General features: G+C 45.5%; 1 protein-coding gene across 4 annotated transcripts in view; it reads right to left on the bottom strand.

Annotated features, from left to right (window-relative positions):
- Window positions 1-1,055: 1,055 nt before the first annotated feature.
- Window positions 1,056-24,322, bottom strand: part of ADGRG1 (adhesion G protein-coupled receptor G1) — a 57,912-nt gene continuing 34,645 nt past the window's right edge. For all 4 annotated transcript variants that reach the window (XM_061594037.1, XM_061594039.1, XM_061594036.1 and 1 more), the window contains 11 exons: window positions 23,063-23,216; window positions 19,418-19,565; window positions 16,291-16,419; window positions 12,999-13,124; window positions 12,132-12,177; window positions 9,342-9,436; window positions 9,130-9,245; window positions 7,546-7,814; window positions 6,498-6,606; window positions 5,653-5,921; window positions 1,056-2,369 (listed from right to left, as the gene is read on the bottom strand). In XM_061594037.1, coding sequence (XP_061450021.1) covers window positions 2,251-2,369; window positions 5,653-5,921; window positions 6,498-6,606; window positions 7,546-7,814; window positions 9,130-9,245; window positions 9,342-9,436; window positions 12,132-12,177; window positions 12,999-13,124; window positions 16,291-16,419; window positions 19,418-19,565; window positions 23,063-23,216 — 1,580 coding nt within the window. In that variant the 3' untranslated portion in view covers window positions 1,056-2,250. The remainder of the gene's footprint in view (window positions 2,370-5,652; window positions 5,922-6,497; window positions 6,607-7,545; window positions 7,815-9,129; window positions 9,246-9,341; window positions 9,437-12,131; window positions 12,178-12,998; window positions 13,125-16,290; window positions 16,420-19,417; window positions 19,566-23,062; window positions 23,217-24,322) is intronic.

The following is a 24,322-nucleotide window of genomic DNA, read 5'->3' as shown; positions in this document are numbered from 1 at the left end:
GGTGTACTCTCCTGTTACAGCTGTCAGATTAGCACAAAGTGTATGGCCTGCTTTAAATAACCATCTGCTGCTCTTTTAAAGATGGCCTAGCACATTATATTCTGATAAAAAGCACCCATCCCCAAGCTGGTGCCCTCCACATGTTTTGGACTACAACTCTCATCAGCCCCGGGCAGCATGGCTGTGCTGGTTGTGGCTTATGGGAGGGGTTTTTTAACCTCTTATTTTGCTTTTACAATGTTAATAACCAATATGGGATGTCTAGAGATGTGAAGAACTGGGGGGGGGAAACAGAAAAATGGGGGGGAATACCTCCCCTGGGTTTTCTGCAGAATTGTTCCAGGGTTTTTCTGCAAGCCTTCACATCTCTTGGTATGACATATTATGTGAATTTGATACATGACACATGTTTTTCTCCTGTAATAGATTAAGTTTATAAATTTCAAGATGATGGGGTTGTTTTTTTCTCTGTCTTCACCCTAAAGAAAGTTTGGCTGAAGGGAGCTGTAGTCCAAAGGGCACCAGGTTGGGGGAATGCTGGGATAGAGTAAAAGAGAAGGATGCCAGGAATCCCACGCCCCCTGCAAACAATATGTATATTGTGTCTGGAGTTGGTACTAAGAAATAAATGCAACGTGGACTCCCCTGGCGTAAGTTGATGCCTGCTTTTTTTCCCCTCCTGCACCCTGCCAAATGGCACTGAAGGAAGGTTATTTTCGGTCAGTACTCTGAACACTGAAGAAAACTGCCTTATTGTTCTTTGAATTATGCCCAGAAGGGAACAGGAAGCCTGCAAGATGGTTAGAACACTGCTGGAGCATGCTCTAGGTGGGGCAGATCCAACCGGGGGGGGGGGCACTCAGTTGGTTCTGTACCAGCTGCTGCTTTCAAGGACCAGCCTGGGGAGGGGGGGAGAGGAATGCTTCAGGGCCTGCAAAGGAACCACCCTTTAAATGTTTACTTAATCCAGGTGAAATCAAGAAAAGCATCTGCAGTGTTGAAAGGTCCCCCTAACAAGCCTGATTTTTAGTAAGTGCATTGTGAATGTCAAAGTATTTTTATTAACTTTTTATGTCATAGTTTAAAAAACAACAAGCATTTACATTGGAAAAAAGGGCCATTGCAAACATTATTTCAGAATGAAGCTGCCTGGAGCCTGCTATCCCCCATCATATGGAATAATACATATATATATATATATATATATATATTGCCTGCAGTCTCGGTAGCAATATGCATCTCCATGCCATTTGTTGGGGAATATTTTATTTATTTTTTATTTATTTATTACATTTCTACCCCACCTTTCTTTTCATGACTGAAACCCAAGGCAGCTTACATATGGTTGCCAGGCAGTCTCCCATCCAGGCACTCACCAGACCTGACCCTGCTTATCTTCAACAGGGAACTGGCCTTGTATGAGTGGAGAGGAGAGAGTGCTGATTGCGCTCGTGTCCCACTTGTGGGCACCTGGTTGGCCACTGCAGGGAACAGCATGCTGGACTAGATGGGCCTTTGGTCTGATCCAGCCGGTCTCCTCTTATTCTCTCCCTCCGCTGTCAGAAGCAGTATGCCTCTGCCTGCCAATTATTTGCAATCACAAACAGGGCTGTGGAGTCGGTACACCAAACCTTCGACTCCGACTCCTCTTTTTCTACTGTCCGACTCTGACTCCACCCAAAATTGCTTCCAACTCCACAGCCCTGGAAAGCGCTGTAAATGTCTTTTTAAATTGGAAGCTCTCATAGGAGCATTTTTATCACTGCCTGAATATGCGCTGATCTTGGCATCACAGCATTTGTCTTCATCTGGGTCCTGTGTCATACACCGACACACAAAATGCTTTCCATCTTGAGTTATGGTGAAATGCTCAACTACAGCTGACTTCATGGGAAGCTTCTCAGACTTTGTGAATTTATATTTGAAAAAACTTCGTCAATCAAAATTTATTTTGAAGCCGGAGTCGGTACATTTCTACCAACTCCGACTCCACCCCAAATTGCTTCCGACTCCACGACTCCACAGCCCTGATCACAAATGGGGCGTGTGCTGCTCTGCTCTGGTCCTACTTGTGGGCTTCCCATGGGGACACCTGGTTGGCCACTGTGGAACAGGACGCTGGACTAGATGGGCCCCCTTTGGCCTGACCCAGCAGAGCTCCTGTCACGTGCACAGAAGAAGGGATTTTCCGCTAGGTTCCACAGGAAGCGAGGCAGGAGCTCCATGCAGAGAGCAGACAGCCCTGCTGGGTCATATGTTTGACTGTAGCCTTATGCTGTTGGAATTGGAATAAGTAGTGGTGCATTGCAGCGAGGAAGATCTGCGGGACTGCCAGACTTTTGCTAAGTACCAAAGGAAGATGAGGAAGCCTGTGGAGAGAAGAGGGAAACATAAAATGAGCCGCAGGCAAAGAGGAATGTGGAACTGGGGAGGGGAGAGAACTGTGGTGTGTCAGCACTTGTCCTTCTCTGCGCCTCCCATGCTGCTGACAGCCAGTGTCAGGGAACGGCCACAGCTCAGCAAAAGAGCACATACTTTGTATGCAAAAGCAACAGTGGTGGCTGGTGCCTCTTGAGACTGGTGGGGCGGAAGACAAGGAGACTTGTAATAGGTGGAGCCAGAGCCAATGAGGGGCAGAGCCACTTTCTGATTGGTTGTTAAGAAGGCAGGCAGGTGAGGGGTGGCTGAAGATAGGCTAAGGTTGGCAGGGAGAAAGGCCCCTGTCAGAAACCCCAGAGAGCCACTGCCAGTCAGTCTGGACCAGAAGTGGGCAGAAGAAGACAGACTGAGGGCTACTGGCAGATCTCTGGGAGTGACGTGCAGTAGACGAACAAAGATTCTGGCTAATGGCTATTTAAGAATAGCAACCAAAAGGCTAAATTAGGCTGCTGAGATGAAGAAAACGTGGGAAGAAAGCCCAGATTCAGTAGTGTAGTGGCAAATTCAGAAGCGCAGGGCCCCTTCATGATAGTCATACCACGCTACCTCATAACCACACACCCTTTCCCTCATGTCCCTTTCTCTCTGTGTCATCTCTGTCCCTAGATGCCTGTCAGCATGAAAGGAGAGGCTGTGTGTTAGTTACTGAGAAGAGTCTTCTCAGTGGCTAATTAACCTCCTTTCACTCTGATTGGCTCCAACATGCTCCCTTTTCATGCTGATTGGCTCATACAGAGGGACCTGGCTGGGACCCAGCTCCCAAAAAAAGTAAGGGATCTACACCCCCTTGCGACCTTAGATGACCACGCCTCTGCCCAGATTGTGTGGAGGGGACTCAGTTCTGGTACTGAAAACAAATTGCTGGACTTTAGCATATTTTCAGAGGCACCCCGGTCCTTAATTCTGAGAATATGCCCCCCCTTTTGTTCTTGGTTCTGCTTGGTGGGTCTCAGTTCTGGTTAAAAAGAAAAAGTAGATCCTGCAAGCCTGAAGTCTGCTCACTCTGGTGTAGACCAGCTTTTGCCAACCTGGCGCCCTCCAGATATTCTGGACTACAGCACCCATCAGCCCTGAGCCTTGTGTTTGATTGCAGGAGTGCTCCACATAACGTGGCTAAACGAGGGAGGTAGCGACGCCATACATGCTGGTGACACACATCACGGGCATCATCTAACAGGCACCGACCCACAGGGCTGCAGCCTCCAACCCTCAGCAAAGCGTGGGAGGCAGTTGGTTGTGCTTGCCAGGAGGGGCACTGCACACATGCAACAACTTCTGTTCGCAATGTGAGCACACAACCCTCCTTGTTTCTGGAAGAGCCCTTTATTGGCACAAGAATCCTGATGATTAACAGCTACATATGAAGCTGCCGTAAGACCTTTTTTCTTTCACACTCTCAACTGGCAGGAAGTCATCAGGTCCTCTCTTGGCTCTGCTACCTGAAACCCTTTTTGAACTGGAGATGTCAGGAGTTGAACTCAGACCTGGGACTTCCTGTAGGCAAAGCTGGCACTCTCCCAAGGAGCCGTGGCACTTATCCTTCTAGCATGTCCTGTAGGAGTCACGGGTCAAGCTACAGGTGGGACTCGTCGTATAATGGCAGGGTTTTGTTTTTACAAATAGCCACCACTGGGGTGGGGGGGTGGAGCATCGCTTTGCATGCTGAAGGTCCCAGGCTCAATTCTTGGCATCTCCAGGTAAGGTTGAGAGAGACACCCTGCTTGAAACCCTGAAGAGCCACTCCCAGTCAGTGTAGGCAGTAATGAGCTGCATGGACCAATGGTCTTACTCAATATAAGGCACTTTCCTAGGTTTCTGTTGATGCAGACCCTAATAGGGAGGCTAGTGAGGACTTTAAGCAACCCTTTGCCCCTTTCTGTAGACCTGCTCCAGATTGTGCGTGCACGCACACCTTTGCAATGTTATTGTCCAAGAAGATCCCACTGACATGAATGGGACCTTCCTTTTCTTGCAATGCAAATGGCACGCGTGGAGGCCCCAAACTGGATCAGCCCTGTAACAGAAGGGAAAGGGTAAATAAGCTCAAGTCACTCACACTAGGGTCCCAATCTAGATCAGCACCCTACCCCACCCCTCATGTAAACACACACACACACACCACAACCTATAGATTAATGTATAGATAAATAGTAAATATATAAATCAAATACTAAATTAAAAAAATGTCGCTTGTCGTTTGTCCATCAGGCTGAGCTCAAGCTGAAGATGCTGTCCTGGGCACATTGCAACCCCAAAAACATTGTGTTCAGTGGTGGCTGGTGCCTGCTGGGGCTGGCAGGGCGGAAGGCAGGAAGAACAACCCCAGCCAATGACAGGAGGGAGCTGCCCTCTGACTGGCTATAAGTACGAAGTCAGGCAGGTGGGGATGGGGAAGGGCAGAGTGAGGTTGGTGGGGCAGTGCCCCATTCGCCCTCACTTACCAGCCTCCACTGTATGAGTTGCAAATCTAGGGGAGACGAAAATGGTGATCAAATGGCAAGGCAAGTGAGGGAAGGAAGGAAGCTCCGTGAGGAGAGACGGAAGCCGACAAACTGGAACGAGTTCAGAGGATGGCAACAAGGATGATCAGGGGACTGGAAACAAAGCCTTATTGAGGAGAGGCAGAAAGAATTGGGCATGTTTACCCTGGAGAAGAGAAGACTGAGGAGAGAGATGATAGCACTCTTCAAGTACTTGGAAGGTTGCCACACAGAGGAGGGCCAAGATCTCTTCTCAATCGTCCCAGAATGCAGGACACGGAATAACGTTGCAGGAAGCCAGATTTTGGCTGAACATCAGGAAAAACTTCCTAAATATTAGAGCAGTACAAGAATGGAACCAATAACCTAGGGAGGTGGTGGGCTCTCCGACACTGGAGGCATTGAAGAGGAAACTGGACAGCCGCCTGTCGGGAATGCTCTAAGTTGTATTCTTGCATTGAGCAACAGGGTTGGACTTGATGGACTCAAAGGACTCAATTCAACTATTCTGTGATTCTGTAAGTTTAAAATATAGATAGACCCAGAGTGACAAAAGGAAGCTTCTCCTCTCCTAGCTACCTATTTGTGTACCTAAGTTTGAAAAACCACAGTGTGTGGCTGCCACAAGACCCTGGCCAGGATTGGATTCCTGCATTTTGCAAGGGGCTGGGCCCCTTGCAACCCTCCTGTTCTATGATCCTATGACTCTATGAAGCAGACTCCACCCACTGACCTTGGAGGGAGTTGATGATGGTGAAGAGGTAGACTGCCACCAGCTTGAAGGTTCCAGAAGTGAATGCGAAGAAGACCATCCCCCAAGGGATGCCCAGCACACAACTGAGCCCCAGAAGCATCACAGCATAGCCCCAGTGGTTTTCCCGATGCCTCAGCTTGAGGATCTCTCGCACCATAGCGGCCAGCATGATGGTGTTGAAGAAGAGCACCAGGCTTAAAAAACTCAGATTCAGGAAGTTGTTGATCTCCTTTTTTGTGATCCAGCAGCTGGAAAAGAAGGGCAAAGGAAGAGGCGTGAGGTCTGTGGCGTGGTGCCCTGAAGCACCTGCCAAGTGGCTCTTCTTCCATTGCCCCAGTGTTGGGGATGCAGCAGGGACTGACTGGGAACACACGTCATTCACTGCATACATTATGTTGTCATTATGTTATGCGACCTTGTTCATTTCAGTGCAAAGGAAATCCAATGCAAATGGGTGAAAAACGTACACATCGTTTACAGACTGAAAGCAACGACAAGAATGAATACTGATCATATCCACTGGGTTGATTTCCTTTCCGGACATGGGATGAATAAGCACATGTTGGCCATTTCTCCTCCTGTCGCCATTTTTGTAACAGTTCTCCAACATGCCGTTACAACTCATTGGCAAATGAGGGAGTAAGCTCTTTACAAGAAGAGATACTGAGGAGGAGGGAAAGGGCCCGCCCACTTTTAGCTCTGCCCCGCCCACTGCCAGCACACAGCCAACCACAGGGAAAAGGTTGCCCACCTTTGCTCTATGGCTAAACCATGAATGCAGCCATCTGAATCAACCTGGCTGTGGGAGACCCCCAAGAACTTACATGGTTGCATTGGTATATCCCCCAGAAGATTCATACACTTTAAAGGGGGAGGCTCCGTAATGCGACTGATCAATCACGAAGATCAGAAGAACAATGAATATGGGAAGGCCTGCAGGCAGAGAAGAAGCTGAGTTAATGTTTTTATTCCACCATCCTGGGTCGTTCTTGGCACCAGGGATCCACTCGCTCCCACCTCCCACTTCACACACACGTTTTATTTTTAAGCATTTGTAATGTCGCTTTTCCTCTGAAGTCTCCAAAGCAACCAAAATTCAAAGAAACCAAAAGTAAACAATGCAAGATAAAAAAATTCAGATCATTAAAAAAAACAAAAACAGAAGCGGTGGAATAAAATCAACAAAGACAGAAGACAGGAAAACCAACGGATCCAAGATAAGGAGGCATTAGCACCCCTCCTGCTTGGCCCAAGAGCTTTTTAACTGTGCCAAACAAATATTCATAAAGTCTTGAGCTTTTTGTCCATTTTCAGTAGGAACAGTCACAGGCAACTCGGAAGGACTCACAAAATGCCCTCCAATGCCTCTCCCTGCCCAAGCTCCAAAACTGGCAGATCCATCTATCCCTAGCTGGGACAGGACCCGGTCTGAAACCCCAGAGAGCCATTGCCAGCCATTGCAGGTGAGCTAGAAGACCAATGGTCTGACCCAGCATAAAGCCACTTCCTATGCTCCTGGCGGATGGCTGTAGCTCAGTGACACACGCTTTGCATGCAGAAGGTCCCAGGTTCGACCCCCAGTGGCATCTTCAAACAGAGCTGGGAATGCCCCCTTTCCGAAACCCTGCAGAGCCGCTGCCAGTCAGCGCAGACAACGCTCAGCTAAATGGACCTATTATTTAACTTGGTATAAAGCAGATTCCAATGTGGCAGGGGCCAGATTCGAACTGGGGGCTTCCCAGCAATGTCCACACTCTTAGCCATTACACTGCACCATCTGCTCTCTCTTCGCGTGTGGGTCTTCTTCTCTTGCCTCCTGTGGCCTGGCCTTCTGAAGACCCGCTCCATTCCCAGGGTCCCCTGGCCACTCACCCCAGCCCAACAGGCAAAGCTTGAAGAGGAAGTACTTGACGTAGGGACGGAAGACCTCGATCACGAGCTGGTAGAGGCTGTAGCCTTCAATGCCCATCCAGGTCAGGCAGGCAAGCACGCTGAAGTGCAGGAACATGGCGCCAGCTTTGCAAGCTATGTTGCCGCCGGCGGGGGCCAGGGGCACAGCGATGAGGAAGCTCATGTCAAGGAGGAAGATGGCCCAGAGGAGATTCATGTGGACATAGACAATGTGGTCCCTCTGCTTCTTCCTGGGGAGGAGAGAGTGTGTGATATTTCTTTCCCACTTCTGGGTGGAGCTCACACCCCCAAGCTGCAGCCAAACCATACACCAAATCTCCCAGAACTTAGTTTCAAGGAACGTTCCGATATGCAAAACACCTTATCAGTAAAATGTACATGTTCAAACCCCAGCATGGGGCAGATGACGATCAAACACACATCTGACCCCAGCCATCCATAGGCTTTTCTCCATGGCATCCTCCCTCCGCTGATGTGGGAGATGGTGCCCAGAATGAGACTACCTTGAGCTATGCATTCCCAAGAAAAGACTAACCTGCCTTTTCCTGCGATGAGTCCTCCATGCTTCTGGTTTGGTGGCTTATTGCCAATGCAATGCCAGAGGGCAACCAAACTGTTTGTGAGACAATGGCCTGGCTTGCACATAATATGAAGGCATGGTTTATTGAACTACAGTTTCTTTGATCGTCTGAGCTGTGACCAGCAGCTTAACTATGGTTTGTTTACTGCTAAACAAACCATGATCTGAGCCATAGTTTGTTGCTGGATTGCAAACCTTGGTTTGTTTTAACTGTGGTGTAGCATTGCAAGCAAGCCTGGCACCCTCCCTTAACTATGGTTTATTTGATCGCCCCACCCAAGATGCTCACTAAGTCATAAAAGCAATGAGGCAAGAGGAGCTGGAAAAAAATAAACTCTGGAGAAAGGAATGGTTTATTTCTTCATCTGTGACAGCTGATGGCTTGTTGTCAGTGGGGCAGTGTAATCTGCTCCGGGTTTTAGTCCAAACTTTCAAAGAGCTGTCCAGCACCTTGCTTGCAAAAATTTGTACATTAGTCAAACCTGCCAACAAAAATGTGATCATCAGGAGAAATTCACACTAAAATACTGGAGAACTTTCATGTGGATTTTTTAAAACAAAAATTGCAAATTGCTGCCGAAATGTGGAGAACTGAATTTAAGACAGGAAAAATGAGGAACGGAGAGAACCAAAAGTGGCAGATCTCTCCATCTCGAGCCCTAGCTCAGCCTGCCCCAACCTGGTGCCCTCTAGATGTTTTGGACTACCATCAGGGTCTGATGGGAGTTGTAGTCCAAATCATATGGAGGGCACTAGGTTGGAGAAGGCTGTAATATAACTTGTCTCTTTCCCCTTGTCTCTTCTCCAACTCTCCACTGATTTTTTTTTTGACCCGGAACACGATCCCTTTGGATCTCTTTCTGGGATCCAGAAAGTGTTTATGCGGCACCTCCTCCTGAGCCACTTCCCACCCCCAGCCCCTCTGCCCTATTCTGACTCAGAGCAGAAACATCCAGCCACCGTACCTCGCGCAAAGGAAGAAGATGGTAACTAATGAAGCCAGAGCCGAAATGATGCAACCAACGTAAGTGATCATGGTCAGGTATATCTGGTGACTGCGGTCCATATCTGGGGAGGACACCTGAGGATGGAAGGGAAGGGCTTAGAAAAGTAGAGAAGGGCAGGGAGATCTTTGCACAGCTCTACAGGAAGGTGGTGTGAGAGCCGAGACGCTCACCATCAGCACAGCAAAGAAGGTGAGATGGTCACAAAGGCAAGTGATTTGGTCCTCTCCTCGTTCCACTTCACAGCCAGACGAATTCCACTTGCCAGCTAGGGGTCGAAAGGAGAAACCTTGTTACAGACAGGTGTGCGTCTCCAAGAAGAGGAAGGTGAAGAAGGGCATGTGCAATGCAGTGGATTCTACTAACCCAGCAGACAGAAGGGGCACTTGTAGCAGTTCCCCATGCCCCTGAGGGTCAGTCTGGCTGTACTAGGGACTCAGCCTTTAGTGTGACAGGCTCTGCCCTGTGGAACTCCCTCCCACTAGGAGCTTGGCAGAAATCATTCCTGCCTTCTTTTAGATGTCTCCTGAAAACAGAGTTCTTCAAACAGGCCTTTGAAACTTGGATTTCTTTTTCCCAGACAGTTTTTTTGATGACCTTATTGTGCTGCTGTGGTAAGGTAAGAATAATGGAGACCATGTAGAAGGGGCCAGCCACATGCCTGCTCCCTAGGTCACTGTCTGCCCAGCTTCTCAATCAGGGGTAAGGAGGGGGGAGGGCGAATTCAATTCAGTTCACATCTAAAGCCAAATCTATCAACGTCACACTTTCCGGAGCAACATAAGAACCAGCACACGGCCGTCCTTCGAAAGCTGCACTTACGATCTGAATTTTGCAATGCCGTTCTTCAACCGATGTTTACAAAAACACATATATTAAGAGAATATGTGCAAAAAAATGAATATATTAATGAAAATAACATACAGAAATACCATTACATTAGAAGAAATTGCTTTCAGAAATATGTACGCTGGTCAAAAGAGCATACAAAAAGGTGTTCAATTGGCGAAATTTGCACTAAAATGCTGAAGAATTTTCATGAGGATTTTTAAAAAACACACCAGAAATTGCTGCAGGAATATGGAGAACTGAATTCAAGACTGGAAAAATGAGGAACTGAGAGGACCACAACTGGCAGATCTCTCCATCCCTAACTGGGGCAGGGGGTTGGGGGTATGTGGAGCCAGAGTCAATGAAGGGCAAAGGTAGAGACAAATGTGTTCTGGATTAACTAATCCAGAATAAAGGCCACCCTGCCTCAATTTTCACAATGGTTGCCTCCTGTTAAGAATTTCCAATCCTATAAAAAGCCAGTGTGGTCAAGTGGTCAAGTCATGGACTAAATCCTAGGAGACCAGGGGAGATAGGGAGGGGTAGAACCATGTACACCACCATGAGCTCCTTGTAGAACATATGGGATTTAAATGTAACAACAACTATTTTTAAAAAATCAACATGGCCGTAGCTGACTGTGGCAGAAACCATTTGGAGGCCAAATCCTTTTAGGCTGCATTCACACTACACATTTATTCCACTATTATTCCACTTTAAACAGTCATGGTTTTCCCCAAAGAATCCTGGGAAGTGTAGTTTGTGAAGGGTGCTAAGAATTGTTAGGAGACTCCTGCTCCCTTTACAGAGCTACAATTCCCAAAATTCCCTGGGAAAACGGATCAATTGTTAAACCACTCAAGGAACTGTAGCTCTCTGAGGTGAACAGAGGTCTCCTAACAACTCTCAGCACCTTTCACAAACTACATTCCCCAGGATTCTTTGGGGGAAGCCATGACTGTTTAAAGTGGAGTAATAGTGGAATAAATGTTAAGAGTTTCCTTCCAATCAGCCTCCACTGTAGACAACTTCATCTGACACGCCGGCTGCGCCCCTACCTCCCCAATCATCTGCTCCCATCGGTGGTACATGCCCTGGTCACCTCTCGCCTAGACTACTGTAATGTGCTCTACGTGGGGTTACCCTTGAAAACGGTCCGGAAGTTGCAGCTGGTACAGAATGCGGCGGCTCGTCTGATTAAAGGCAGCCGCCGGCAAGACCATATCACTCCTATACTGAAGGAGTTACACTGGTTACCGGTTGCTTACCGAACCCAATTCAAGGTGTTGGCTTTGACCTTTAAAACCCTATACGGTTTTGGACCAATCTATCTGAAGGAGCGCCTCCAACATCGTCAGGGATGCTGCTCAACAAGATCAGCCTCAGAAGACCTTCTCTCGATCCCACCAGTTAAAACAGCTAGACTGGTGAGGACCAGAGAGAGGGCTTTTTCAATAGTGGCCCCCACCCTATGGAACTCTCTCCCAAATGATCTCCGTCATGCCCCTTCTATGATAAGCTTCTGCCGGACCCTGAAGACTTGGCTCTTCAGGAAGGCTTTTGGGATGGTCTAGGCTTTTATTGTAGGTTTTTACATTTACTGTTTAATGTATTGTTTTTATCCTGTACGTCGCCCAGAGTGGCTGGTCTACCAGCCAGATGGGCGACTAATAAATTTAATAATAATAATAATAATAAAAAATACTTCTGCCTCACTTCTGGCTTGAGTACAATAGGAGCAGTCAGTCACTTCTAATTCAGCAGAATTACAAGCCCACAGTGGCGGCTGCCCATTGGGTCTCTGCCAGAGTCACTGCGCACTGGATTAGCCTCTTTCCATTTTGGAGTCATGTCTACAACAGTGACTCATGCACTGGGATAATCCACACATGCTGCAAAATGTAACTCTTCTCAGATGTAAAAGTTTGCCTCTGATTTGAACAGGGAGAAAAGTATGCTTCAGGTATCCAAAATTTTGGAACTCTGTCCCGTACATGCCATCCCCCATCTTGACCACTGCAGGGCCAGAATTTTGCAGACTATCTATCTATGAGCAAACAAACATGGAAGCAAGACTCAGGAGATTCCTTCCAAACACCCACCCTCACACCCCACCCGCATCAGGCACTTACCCTCAGAGTTTGTATCCCAGAACACACACTGAGGAGTCGCATTCGACTGAAAGAAGAAATATCCAAGGGTGAATTTAATGCAGGCGATTTCAGGAACAAGAACAGGGAAGTGTTGCTATGCAGCGAGCTGTCCCTATAGCTTCTTCGTAATTACTCATTCTCTTACTTATACTTCCACACAGTGAAACAATTAAAAAACACTATATACTTTGAGGAAATGCCATGTGTCAGTGGCAAGAACATCTGCTTTGTGTGCAGAAGGTCCCGGGTTCAATCCCCAGCAGGTTCAGGGAGGGTTGAGAGGGACTCCTGCCTGGGACCCTGGATAGCTGCTGCCAATCAGTGTAGATAGTACCAAGCTCTGTGGCGCAAGGGCCAGACTTGGTGTAAGGGAGCTTCAGATGTTTCTACTGATATAGCAAACAGAGTTCTCTGAATGTAGAACCTCATGTAGGCAAAATGGCACCGTCTCTGGACAAGAGGGAGGAATGGGAAGGGCTCCGGAGGAATCTCAGGGATTGCAGAGGGACAAAAGACCTCCGAGATCACAATTGGCCCAATAAGGACTGGGCATGCTCAGTGCACACAGAATGCTGACTGTTCAGGGTAGATGGAAAAACAGGGATCTAGTTACAAGAACCAGCAACCACAAAATAATTTCAGCACAGGGAGTTGTCACTTAGTGATGGTTTTTCTCTGTGAAAAAGTGAGCGGGAAAAGATTCTCAGAAGTCCATATGTGATTGCACATACAGTGCTAACTGGAGCTATTTGTTCACACAAGAAACAGCCCTGCTTTAGCCACATCAGAAGGTTCATCAACATGTTGCATGATCATCTGAGCAGAACAAGGGTTTTCAAGGCCTACCAGAAGACGGTTGTGCCAGAAAGTGAGTGCCACTCGCTCCTCCGGGCGCAGGCCATGGACTGAAGTGTTCCCCACGGAGATACCAATTACCTTTCCACCAAGGATCTGAACAGAAGAATTTGGGTCCTGTGAGAAATAAAGAAGGGACCCTTTGAGATCATCACAATGGCACCATTTTTTACAGTCCATGTTATGTACTATCATCCCTGTGCAGTGATACTGCACATATCAAGTGTTCCAACACACCCCACAAATATTTTTTCACATATGTGCATTTCACTGAGGAGGGTCAATGTGCACCGTGTTTCATATTTACACAACATGATATAAGATCTGCGTCTCATTTGGGCTGGTTTGGGTGGCTGGGTGGTTTTATCCCTTATTGCAGAGGTGGGTAGAAGGTAGATCAGGATCTATTGGCAGATCTCTAGGTGATCTCTTTTGCAGTAGATCAGAGGTAGTTTCTGACTTCTAAATGTCTTACCAATAGGTAACAACAACTACAGAAGTTTTTTACATGCCTAGATTACGTTGCGGAAAAAAGAATGCACGAGGAGAAACCAGGAGTGGATTTTTGTTTGAAAGGATTTGATGGCTTGGCTCTGGCATCGATCATAAAAACCTTCACTCCGTATCTCTAGTGCTTGCACGCGTTTTGCTCCAATGCTTTTAGGTTGCTGTGTCAATCGTTCCCCTCTGCACACCCACTATTTCCTCCTCCCCTCTTTCGTTTTGTTTACTGTGAGCTGACAAGCAACTCCCGACTGCTCTCCTCCGTTCTGCTGGCCTTTTTTATGTTGCTGCAAATGGTTTTCTTTCCCCCCCTCACTTGTGCACAAAAGCATAACACCGCTCAAAGAAAGATTTGTATTTCAGCTGTATCATACCAGTGAAAATACAAATAATCGTACTTCCAGGTTGTTGTTGTTTTAAAATAGAACCTACTACTGCTGGTAGAACAAACTGAGCATGCTCAGTTGCCAAGCAACCAGAAGGAGTGGAATTGTTAGAGGGTGTGGTCACTAGGAAACTGTGTGATTGGTCCTTCCATCAGTGTGAATAGAAAACACCGTGCTTGCACCTGGCATTGAGCCCTCACTGTGGACAGTGCAAATAGAAAATGGAAGTAAAAACAGCGTCTTTAGTACAAAGTAATGTTCCCATGTGGATAATGCCCTGCATCTCATTTCTTCCAACAGGAGCAGAACCCAAGAACTTCAAGTTAAGACCTGAGCTTGTCAGAATGCACCTGAAGTTTCTGCAAGTGTGGAATTTCTCCCTGACTTAGAAGACATTTCAGTTTATGCCCTACAGCAGGGAGGGAGTTGAAGCAGACAAGTGGTACCGTGCTCAGTTTTCATTTAAGTAATGCTTTATTGGCAGGACACATATGTTCCCATCTAGACTGAACCTTCCTGTGCTCCAGATTTCACCCAGCAGCATACAACCTGGACATAAGGGAAGCAGCCAGGGATGGAGCCTAGACCTTTCAATGCAAGCAAGGCTTGTTCTTGGCTACAGCTTACGGTTAGTGAGGGGAGAGCTTAACCACAACTCCCTGTTTGGATTGGCTCAGCTCAGCACAGCATAACGCTAAAAAAGACCAGGGAGGAACAAAGCTACTATGAATTCCTCTCTGGCAGCCCACATATTTGCATGGTCTTGCTATGCCATAGTTACTTACTATGTTGTGCAAACCGGACTGCAGAAACCTTATATGCATCGTATTTATCCCTATCAACCAGTAAGCAACAGATTTTCTCTCTGCTGTTCAGAATGGAAAACTGACTGAAGGATCTCTTTCAAAAAACCTATCACTGGAGGAATTATAGTACACAGAGCAAAATAGAGTACATAGCGAACAATTTTCTTCTGCCTTTCCTGGGCCACAATGCCATTCCATAGTATTCCAGTGAATCGCCGCACCACATACACTGTGGGCATAGTTTGGAATCTCAATTTGATTCAATTTCAATTTTATTTATTTATTTATTGTTGTTAAATTTATATCCTACCTTCCTCCCAAAGGTAGCCCAGGACGGCAAGCAAGCAAACAAGTGATAAAACACTAAAAATGTCTTTTTAAGAAATCTGAAAAACAAAATATCTTTTTTAAAAAAAAAAATCTGAAAAGCAAGCAAATTAAAAACCTTAGAAAGATCCTTTTGCCTGTAACTCAGCAGAGGGACTGTCCCTTGCCCTCCTCTTCCTCAGCAATCGCTTGAATACACAAAAGCAGCAGCAAAGGGAAACGCATTTGAGCATTGCCATTAGCGTTCTGAAACCACATGGGAGCATACCTTCGTACTAAAGACGCTGCTTTTACCGTCGTGATAGATTTGCAAAGTCCACACTCGGTAGCTTCAAATCTGCTGTTTTCCATTCACGCTAGTAGGCATTCCTCTTCGAAGGATCAGTGTCGCTGTTTCCTTGTGGCTCCGCCCTCTAATTTTACATGTTTACTCCCTCGTTCAAGGCAGAAGCCAGGAGAGAGTGTGAGTGTGAAACTGACAAGAAAAAATGAAACTGACAAAAAAAAAAAACCTTTTCCATTGTCCCAGCCTAGACGGATGGGGGGGGGGGGATGAGTGAAAAGACAAAGTAGGCAGTGGCTGTGGCAGCATTTGCGGGCGGCAAAGAGAGAGGGAGCGGGTGATGGGGCATTAAAAGAAAGCCCGCCCACTAAAAAAACATCCAAGCAAAGCGCCTACAAGGAGGAGCACTCTGCAGTTGAGATGGTTTTTCCTTTCCTTTTTGCTTCATAATTGGTTTGGGTTAATATGGATTTAAAGGGGGGAAACTGTGTTATAGCTTCTCCTTGCCTGCAATGTCATGTGAACCATGCAAATTACAAAGGGAATGCAAGTAGCACCAGACACACATTAACTTGCCGTGTAGATGAGTCCCAGGTCCCAGCACTCCAAAAGACAAGAACCTCCCTGCTTGTGTGTGTGATTCTTTTTGGTCATGCTGGCTGCATCTCCTTGATTTATTATTTACAGTGCCAAAAAGAAACACTCTCTCTCGCTCTCTGGTTCCTATGAAAAAGTAATCTGGAAGACCATGATCAGATTTAACAGATTAATAAAATGATGAAACTGCTTAGCCTGAAGATGCCATCTAGTTTGCAAAGGATCTCAACAAGTTGGATAGTGGTTGTTTTTAAAAAAATGTTCCAAAGCATCAGTTGCTCTTGCTAGAAATGCTCGTGCCTGAAGGAGGCATAGGGGCCTGTGCCTTATAAAGGAGCATCCTTGGTGAACATGCTCACAACCTTTCTGCACATCATTACCTGGAAGAGGGTGGGGCTTGAAACAGCCAGCAGCACTGCCCTCGTCCCACCAGCATTGCGCCCACGGTTGGATTTTGCAAAGACTGCTTTTGGCAGCGTCACTTCAAACCCACGGACCTCTTTGTCCCCCTGCAAACAGAGAAGGAAAGGGCTTTGTAAGCCAAGGCAGGGGTGGAAGTAAGGATGGATGACCCCACTCATTTTGGCTTCTCTCAGTTTCTCATTTTTCCAATCTGAAGTTCAGCTCTCCACATTTCCACAGCATCCCTCAGGATAGCTGGCGCTCATTACCTGAACCCTCCCTCAGTTTTATCTGGTAAAGCAAATGATCAGAGGTCTTGGGGCCAAAACAATCTCAACCTATTCCCAGTCTTTAAATGGGTAAGAAGCCCAGCTCACTGGCGTGGAAAGCGATCCACTTAGTGGGCCTCTTTTGGTAAGCAGAACTGGCACTGTGGGATGAACTGAACACCGGCTTAAGGCATCTGATATCGGCCCTCATCAGACCTCAGAAAAGCTGTTGGTTGATAGAGCTGGTTGATCGATTACCTCTTCCTTTTTTTTTTTTTCAATTAATTTTTATTCTAATTTTCAAAACCAAAATGATACAAAAAGAAAACAACACAAATCAATAACTAATACAATACAAAAAAATATACATATATATAAAAAAATAATATTGACTTCCGATTTGTCATAGTTCAGCTATAAATCTATAATATATAACAAACCTATCTCTTAATAGATTATAAAATCACCTTCCTCCAGCAGTTATCTTAGTTGGTTTCAAATCTCATTAACATCATATCATTTTAATATTCCACAAAAAGTCAAAGAGAAGTTTCCAATCCTTGAGATATATGTCAATCAATTTTTTTTCTAAATAAACATGCCAATTAATCCAACTCATCAAATCTACTAAATCCAGTAATTTCAAAACACTATAATTCAACTATAAATCTATAATGTATAACAGACCTATCTCTTAATAGATTATAAAATCACCTTCCTCCAACAGTTATCTTAGTTGGTTTCAAATCTCATTAACATCATATCATTTTAATCTTCCACAAAAAGTCAAAGAGAAGTTTCCAATCCTTGAGATATATGTCAATCAATTTTTTTTCTAAATAAACATGTCAATTAATTCAACTCATCAAATCTACTGAGTCCAGTAATTTCAAATCGCTCTTCTGTCATTATCCATATTGGGTCCGTCTTCCATCTTCCATCTCTACGCACCCAAAAATCTTGCTGTCATAGTCATATAATAAAAGTCTAATAGGAATTTCCTCCATCATAGATATTTTCTCACCATCAAATCCAAACGTAACACTGAAGTATTGTTTCAAAGCCGCATCTCTGCTCCTCTTTTCCACATGATACACTAGTACATCTCTTGAAGGTTTTTCCATTGTCACAAAACGGGGATTAATTCTGTTAACTTTCTCCATTTCGAGTTCCATCAAATCCTTCCAGTCCAGGAATTTTTTTGAACCGATAATATCTTTATCTCCAGTCTCTTCAATTCCTTCAGAGACAGCGCTGTATTCCAAACTGTAATATTTATCTCCAGGATCCGTCACAACCAGGAAATCCAAATCTTTTTTCATGTCCATATTTAAGCCAATCTCCATAGATTGAACCTTGCCTTTAATTTCTCTTTCATCCTTTTTTTGTTTTCCAGATCTATCTTTATTCTCCTTTCTCATAGAATCCTGAGTTTCTTTCAGCTCCTGTCTCATTTCATGAAATTCAGTTCTCCACGCTTGTCTATTATTTCTCAGTTCTTGTTTTATTGAGTTGATCCCATTCATTATTTTCTGAAGCATGTCTAGAAATAAAGTCCCTTCTTGTATATCCATGATCTTCTTAATTGTCATTCTTAAAACCAAAAGAACAAAACTCCTTCAATTTTCAATGTCCCAAGCAAAGAGCAGTTTATTTCTTTATCCAGTTACAAAGGAGTTAATCTTTCCAACCAACTAACGTCACACGCTAGACAGTCCTTATCTCTTAAAAGCCCAGAAGTGCAAAAACAGCTTTTAGTTCACAGCGTCCAAACAACTAGTAGCAGAGAGAATGAGCAGATTCGTCAAAAAAAAAAGTAGATCAGAAAAAATAGTCCCTTACATATATTACACAAAAGCCTTATAAATCAAAAAGATTTCTTATCTCTCCCAATCAGAAATCTCTCATCCGTTGTAAACTTTAAAACGCAATTTTCCATGTCAGCTTTTTGCAATAAAAAAAAGATAAGCTATTTATATTTTCTTCCCCCTTAGTTCCGTAAATAAAGAAGGAAAGTCTTACCTCATCTAGGTTAACCTAATTGCTGTTACTTTGACAAATCTCTTTAGCTGTATAGATAAGAAAATGATAAATATAGACAGGAGAATATTTGCCTGCTAGTCTGTTAAAAAAAAAAAAGGTCACTTATCCAGCTGAGCTAGCATAAAAATCCTCGCTCTGTCTGAACTGCTGGAAGACAGACAATTCTGACGAATTCCAGACTCCAACAATCAAAACAAAACTATGTGGCAGATCTCACGCTTCTTCCTTATCCGGAAGAAATCATCTCCAGTCAGAAAAGTCCCTTCTGACTGAATTTAAAACTGGATAAGTTTCATCCAAGACGGAGCTCGTCTTAGAGGCTGCACAGGCGTAAGGATCCTCATGGGAAGTTCACCTCTTCCTTTTTTGAAAAAAATCCTCATAAAATTCATTAGCATTTTACTGCGAATTTCTCCTTGTATACCTAACACGTACATTTTTGAAAAACAATTTTCCCCACTGTAATGTATTTTTGTATTTTTTTTTCACTCATATATGCATTTTACGCACTCTTTGCCCAAGTACATGGTCTTTTGTACACCTTACTTAGCTGGAGAAGTTGTATTGCAAAATTCAGAGAAGGAACTTCAAAGGATCTCAATGTTTCATTTCACATATTGTTTTGGAAAGTGGGAATTAGATAGGTTCACTTTTAAATGACAACTGAATCAAATTCTTCCCCCATCCCCAGGTGGAAGGCTTATGGACGTAAGAGTAGAGCAATAATTTATACAGCAGGTGATTTACAGCAGCGCCCCCACCAACTCACCCACCCTCAGACCTCTTTACTCACCTCCAGCTTAAGTCCGAAAGGTATGACTTGATGACTCTGGGATGGCAAATTCCAGACACTTGCATGCAACAGTGCCCCCTTCCCAAAACTCTTGTTCCTTCCCTGGAACTCCACTTCTCTCAGCTTTAACTCCAAATGCTGGAGGAACCTGTAGGAGAACAGGCGAGCTAAGTGTGGCTGGAGATATCAGAGCTGCTTCATGGGGAATCAGAGATGTCAAAGGGTCAGATGGAGACAATTTGGCTTTTTATTAGCCCAAAAGTGTGCTTGGTAATGTAGAGATTATGAGAACTGGAAACAAATTTGCCCCTAAGAATTCTCCCCAAATGCTGATGCCAAATAATCACAGGATATTTTCTGAATATTTGCAATTCTAACTATAATATTTTAGTAAGCTGTCACATTGTTACACATGGGGATGAGGCAGAACGGCAGGTAAGCGAGGGAAGCGAGTGAAGGAAGCAAGGATGGCAGGCGGGGGAGGCAGGCGAGCAGGTAGCAGGGGGTGGGAGAATGGGCAAACGGACGGCAAGCGACTGGTGGCAGGCAGCAGGTGAGCAAGAGGATGGTGGTTGCAGGCGAGTGGACGAGGGAGCAGGGGAGCAGGCAAGAGGGTGGGCGGTGGGGGCAAGCAAGCGAGGGCAGGTGAGCAGGTGGCAGCAACAACACAGGAGGCAGGTAAGTGGCTGAGGTGGGGCGCCAGCAGCAGCATCCTAGGTAGATGGGAGGCTGGTAAGCTACCTAAACAGGACAGCAGCAAGTGCCGGGCGCGCATTTGGGAGTTGCGTGTGGGGTAGGGGTGTTTTGGGAGGGGTGTCTGTGTATGTGTCCCTGTGTATATGTTTGGGAGTGCTGGGGGTCTGGGTGCCAGGGGTTGGGTAGGTGCATGAAGCGCGCAGTGGCAAAGCCTCAAGTTAATTAATGCTCAGCTAATATTTTATATCCATATTTGATATCTGTTGAGGTGTGATCTCAATATTTGCTTGATGGGATACAATGCCATTCCAGAATTGAGTGTAACTGATAGATGGCAAGAATCTGTATTTAGTCACTGATATGATTTGATAGCTGGCATGCAATAGTATTCGCAGAATCCAAACACAGTCGGGATTTGAATGGCAATGTGCACATGCTTTGGAAGGTCCCAAATGCAACCTCCGACACCTTTAGATAGGGCTGGGAAAGACCCCCTTTGGAAACTCCAGACAGAGTCAGTATAGACCAGCCTTTACCAGTCTGACTGGGGCTTATGGGAGCTGTAGTCAGAAACATATGGATGGCGCCAGGTTGATGAAGGCTGGTGTAGATAGATGGCCCAACTGTCTGACTTGGTATAAGGCAGCTTCCTATGAACTGCTGGCACATTTCCAATAGTTCTAACATTTGCAAATGCTAGTTACACTTCTGGTTGTAACAGGGCCATGCCACATCTCTTATTCACTGGGCCTGCAGGTGCAGACCAGATAGACCCTATGAGGGAGTGGGGGACTTCAGTCCTCCCCGCCTGCCTCCCCCATTGTGGAAAACCCAGACTGGGGCCCTGCACTCGCTGTATGCATCAGATGGAATGCTCCCATTCACCCCACTAGAAGCTGTTCTTCCCAGTCTGGATCACGGTATAGGGAAGGGGCAAATGGCTAAGCCCCCATGCTGGTGAAGTGCGCTAAGGTGGGTAGTGGGATTAACTCAAGGTGGACCAACTTCAAACTTTTCCTGGGTCCCTGTTCTTCCATCAGCCAGATATTCCGGGCACGTGTTTGCCACGCCATGGGTGGGGTGGAGAGGGGGCAAAGGTAGGGATGGGTGGATACTTCCTGCCCACGTCAGTTCTGCCTGGGTTTTCACAAATCTGTTTCCAACCCTTTTCTCCATCAATCCAAGATTATTATTTTTAAAAAGGCATGGACATTTGCATCATTTGTGATTGTCTCGTTCCACAGAACACATTTTACACGTATTTTACCCTAAAATATGCACCTGGGTTGGCATTTAACCTATATGGTGCTTTTCTGTACATTTCTTGAGATGAGAACTGTTCTCACAAAATTTGAAGTGCAAAACTTAAGGATAATTGCATTCTGGTTTATATAGTCAGTTACATAATCAGGGTCTGTTTTATTTTAAAAAAAATGCGGACCCAACAAAAGCCTTAAGCATCCCCACCTAAGGGAAGAGCTGAACTCACAAACACACACTTCCTGTGGCTTGTGCAAACTGCTCTCTCCCCCTCCCCTCCTACTCTGTGGCAAGAAGGTGGGGCTGGGGGGGATCACAGAGCTACATTCAAAGAGTAACGTGTTATGTCTTCTGGTTGCATCTGAGATGAGTAGACAGCAACTTATGTTCATACTAGACGCTTGCATTTTGCAGGGATTGAGCTGTGGAGTTTATTGCTGGGATGACATTGACATATTTGATATATTACATGTCAAATAATTTATTATTACAATAAATTGCATTTATATAACTATTTTAATTTAATTATCTGCATTCTGGTCGCCTTGCCCCAAAATGGATATTGTAGAGTTTGAGGAAGAAGCATAGCTCAGTGGTAGAGCAACTGCCTTGGATTCAAAAGGTCCAAGTTCAATCCCTGGCATTTCCAGTTAGGGCTGGGTGAGCCCCCTTGGATGGAACCCGGGAGAGCCACTGCCAGTCAGTGTAGACAATACTGAGCTAGATAGACCAGTATAAGGCAGCTTGCTATGTTCCTAGAGTTGGAAAAGGTTCAAAAAAGGGCAACCACGATGATCAAGGGGATGGAGCGACTCCCCTATGAGGAAAGGTTGCAGCATTTGGGACTTTTTATAGTTTAGAGAAAAGGTGTGAGAGGTGACATAATAGAAATTTATAAAATTATGCATGGCATGGGGAGAGTGGATAGAGAGAAGTTCTTCTCCCTCTCCCATCACACTAGAACTTGTGGACCTCAAATGATGCTGAATGTTAGAAGATTCAGGACAGATGAAAGTACTTCTTTGTACAGCGAACATAAAGTGAAAGTACGGAATGCGCCCCCACGGGAGGCAGCGATAGGTACCAACTCGGATGGCTTGAAAAGAGGATTAGACAAATTCATGGCGAATAAGGCTATCAATGGCTATTTATTTATTTATTAAATTTATTAGTCGCCCATCTGGCTGGTTGTCCAGCCACTCTGGGCGACGTACAAGATAAAAAAACAATACATTAAAACGTTAAAATTTAAAACCATAACAGTAAAAACCTAACCCACCCCAAAAGCCTGCCTGAAGAGCCAGGTCTTCAAGGCCCGGCGGAAGCTCATCATAGCTACTAGCCATGATGGCTATGCTCTGCCTCCACAGTCGGAGGCAGTGAACTGAATACCAGTAGCTGGAAATAGCAGGAGGGGAGAATGTTCTTGTGTGCAGGCTCCCCACAGGCATCTAGTTGGCCACTATGAGAACAGGATGATGGCCTAGAGGGTCCACTGGCCTGATCCAGCAGCCTCTTCTTATGCTTTTAATGTTTTGCATTTTATGGATATTATGTGCATGATGTCGTTTATCATGTTACTACGTTGTCAACCACACTGTGGCCTTGTGACAAAGGACAGCATATACGTTGCTTAAATAAATCAATAGTTTGCCAGCATGGAGTGTACGCTGGCCCACGCATACTCACTCAAACGGGTTCCCACGGCTGCCTCTCCTGCTGTTCCTGCTTTTCCTCATGGCATCTTCCAGTTGCTTCAGCTTTTCTTCCACACTCCTTACTTCTTCTTCCATATCTCTTACTTGGGTAGGTGTCCTTCTTGGAAGACCACGTTTTCCAGAATCTAACATGCAGAGCAAGCAAAAGAAAACGGCCTCATTGGGGATTATAACCCAGGCTCCCCAGGATCCTTCACTCACACTGTGAAAGTACAGGAAATGGCACTGAAGAACCAATTCAGTATCCAGAGAAACTTAGCTTGAATTTTTTAAAAAAAGTTTCTAGTTTGTTGTTTGCAATGGTTGTTAAGATAGGCTGGGAGCATACCCCATGCCTAGTAAACTCTCAGGAGCCAAGAGAGGAGACTGGGCTCCAATGCCCTGTACAGCTCTTTGCCCCTATCCACAACCGTAAGGAACAGAATAAATTACGCAAGATAAGCTAATATATGTAGATTTGCATGTATTCAGACAAGCTTTTCTAGACAATTTTGTATGGGGGGGGTTCTTCCAGGTTTGTTTTTATTTGGTCTTGTTGCAGAGCATACACCTCTGGTTATAGTAGATTCTTTGAAGTTTAGCAGGCTTTTATCCTAAGGTGAGCCTCCGCCACCCCCTCTCCTTGGTGATCATACTCATCGTTTTGCCTCCCTCTGGTTTGCCCTCATCCCCTTTCACTTCCTGTCCCAGGGCTGCTCAGTGCATGTTTCTGCAACATGCATGCCACCCCCACCTACAAAAAAATGCACTTTGTCTCTCTCTCTCCTTTGGGTACAAACCACTACCAACCTCCCATACGCTGCATTCCACACACAGGCCAGGTCTGCCCAGAGAAGGAACTTCACCATCACTGGGCCACCAGACAAGAGACAGTGCAGCTAAGGGGTTGGGAATAAGGGGAAATGATTCAACCCTCCGCCCGCCATCTCCTCATGCATTATCTTCTTTGCTTCCTTGCCATCCATTCTCCAGACATGGCAGGGCTAGATTATAGCCAAGGTTTTGGCAAAGCAAAGGACTGGCTCTGTGAAATACAGACACATAACTTCCACTTCCTTATTGGTGGGTTCCTCCAGACAACCTTTTGAATCAGCATTCATCCTGATTTGCTTGCACAAAGCTTACACAGTGGCTGTGGGCACACGAGTTGCTTCAAAAGCAGCGAGAATGGCTTTCCTGGCTGTGTTGAAGAGACTCAGCTGGACACACCTCTCTTCCCCACTCCTGACTT

This window comes from Rhineura floridana, chromosome 13, assembly GCF_030035675.1.
Source record: "Rhineura floridana isolate rRhiFlo1 chromosome 13, rRhiFlo1.hap2, whole genome shotgun sequence".
In the NCBI taxonomy this organism is placed as follows: domain Eukaryota; kingdom Metazoa; phylum Chordata; class Lepidosauria; order Squamata; family Rhineuridae; genus Rhineura; species Rhineura floridana.
Note: the sequence above shows the minus strand (reverse complement) of the source record. Positions and strands in the feature narration are given on the sequence as shown.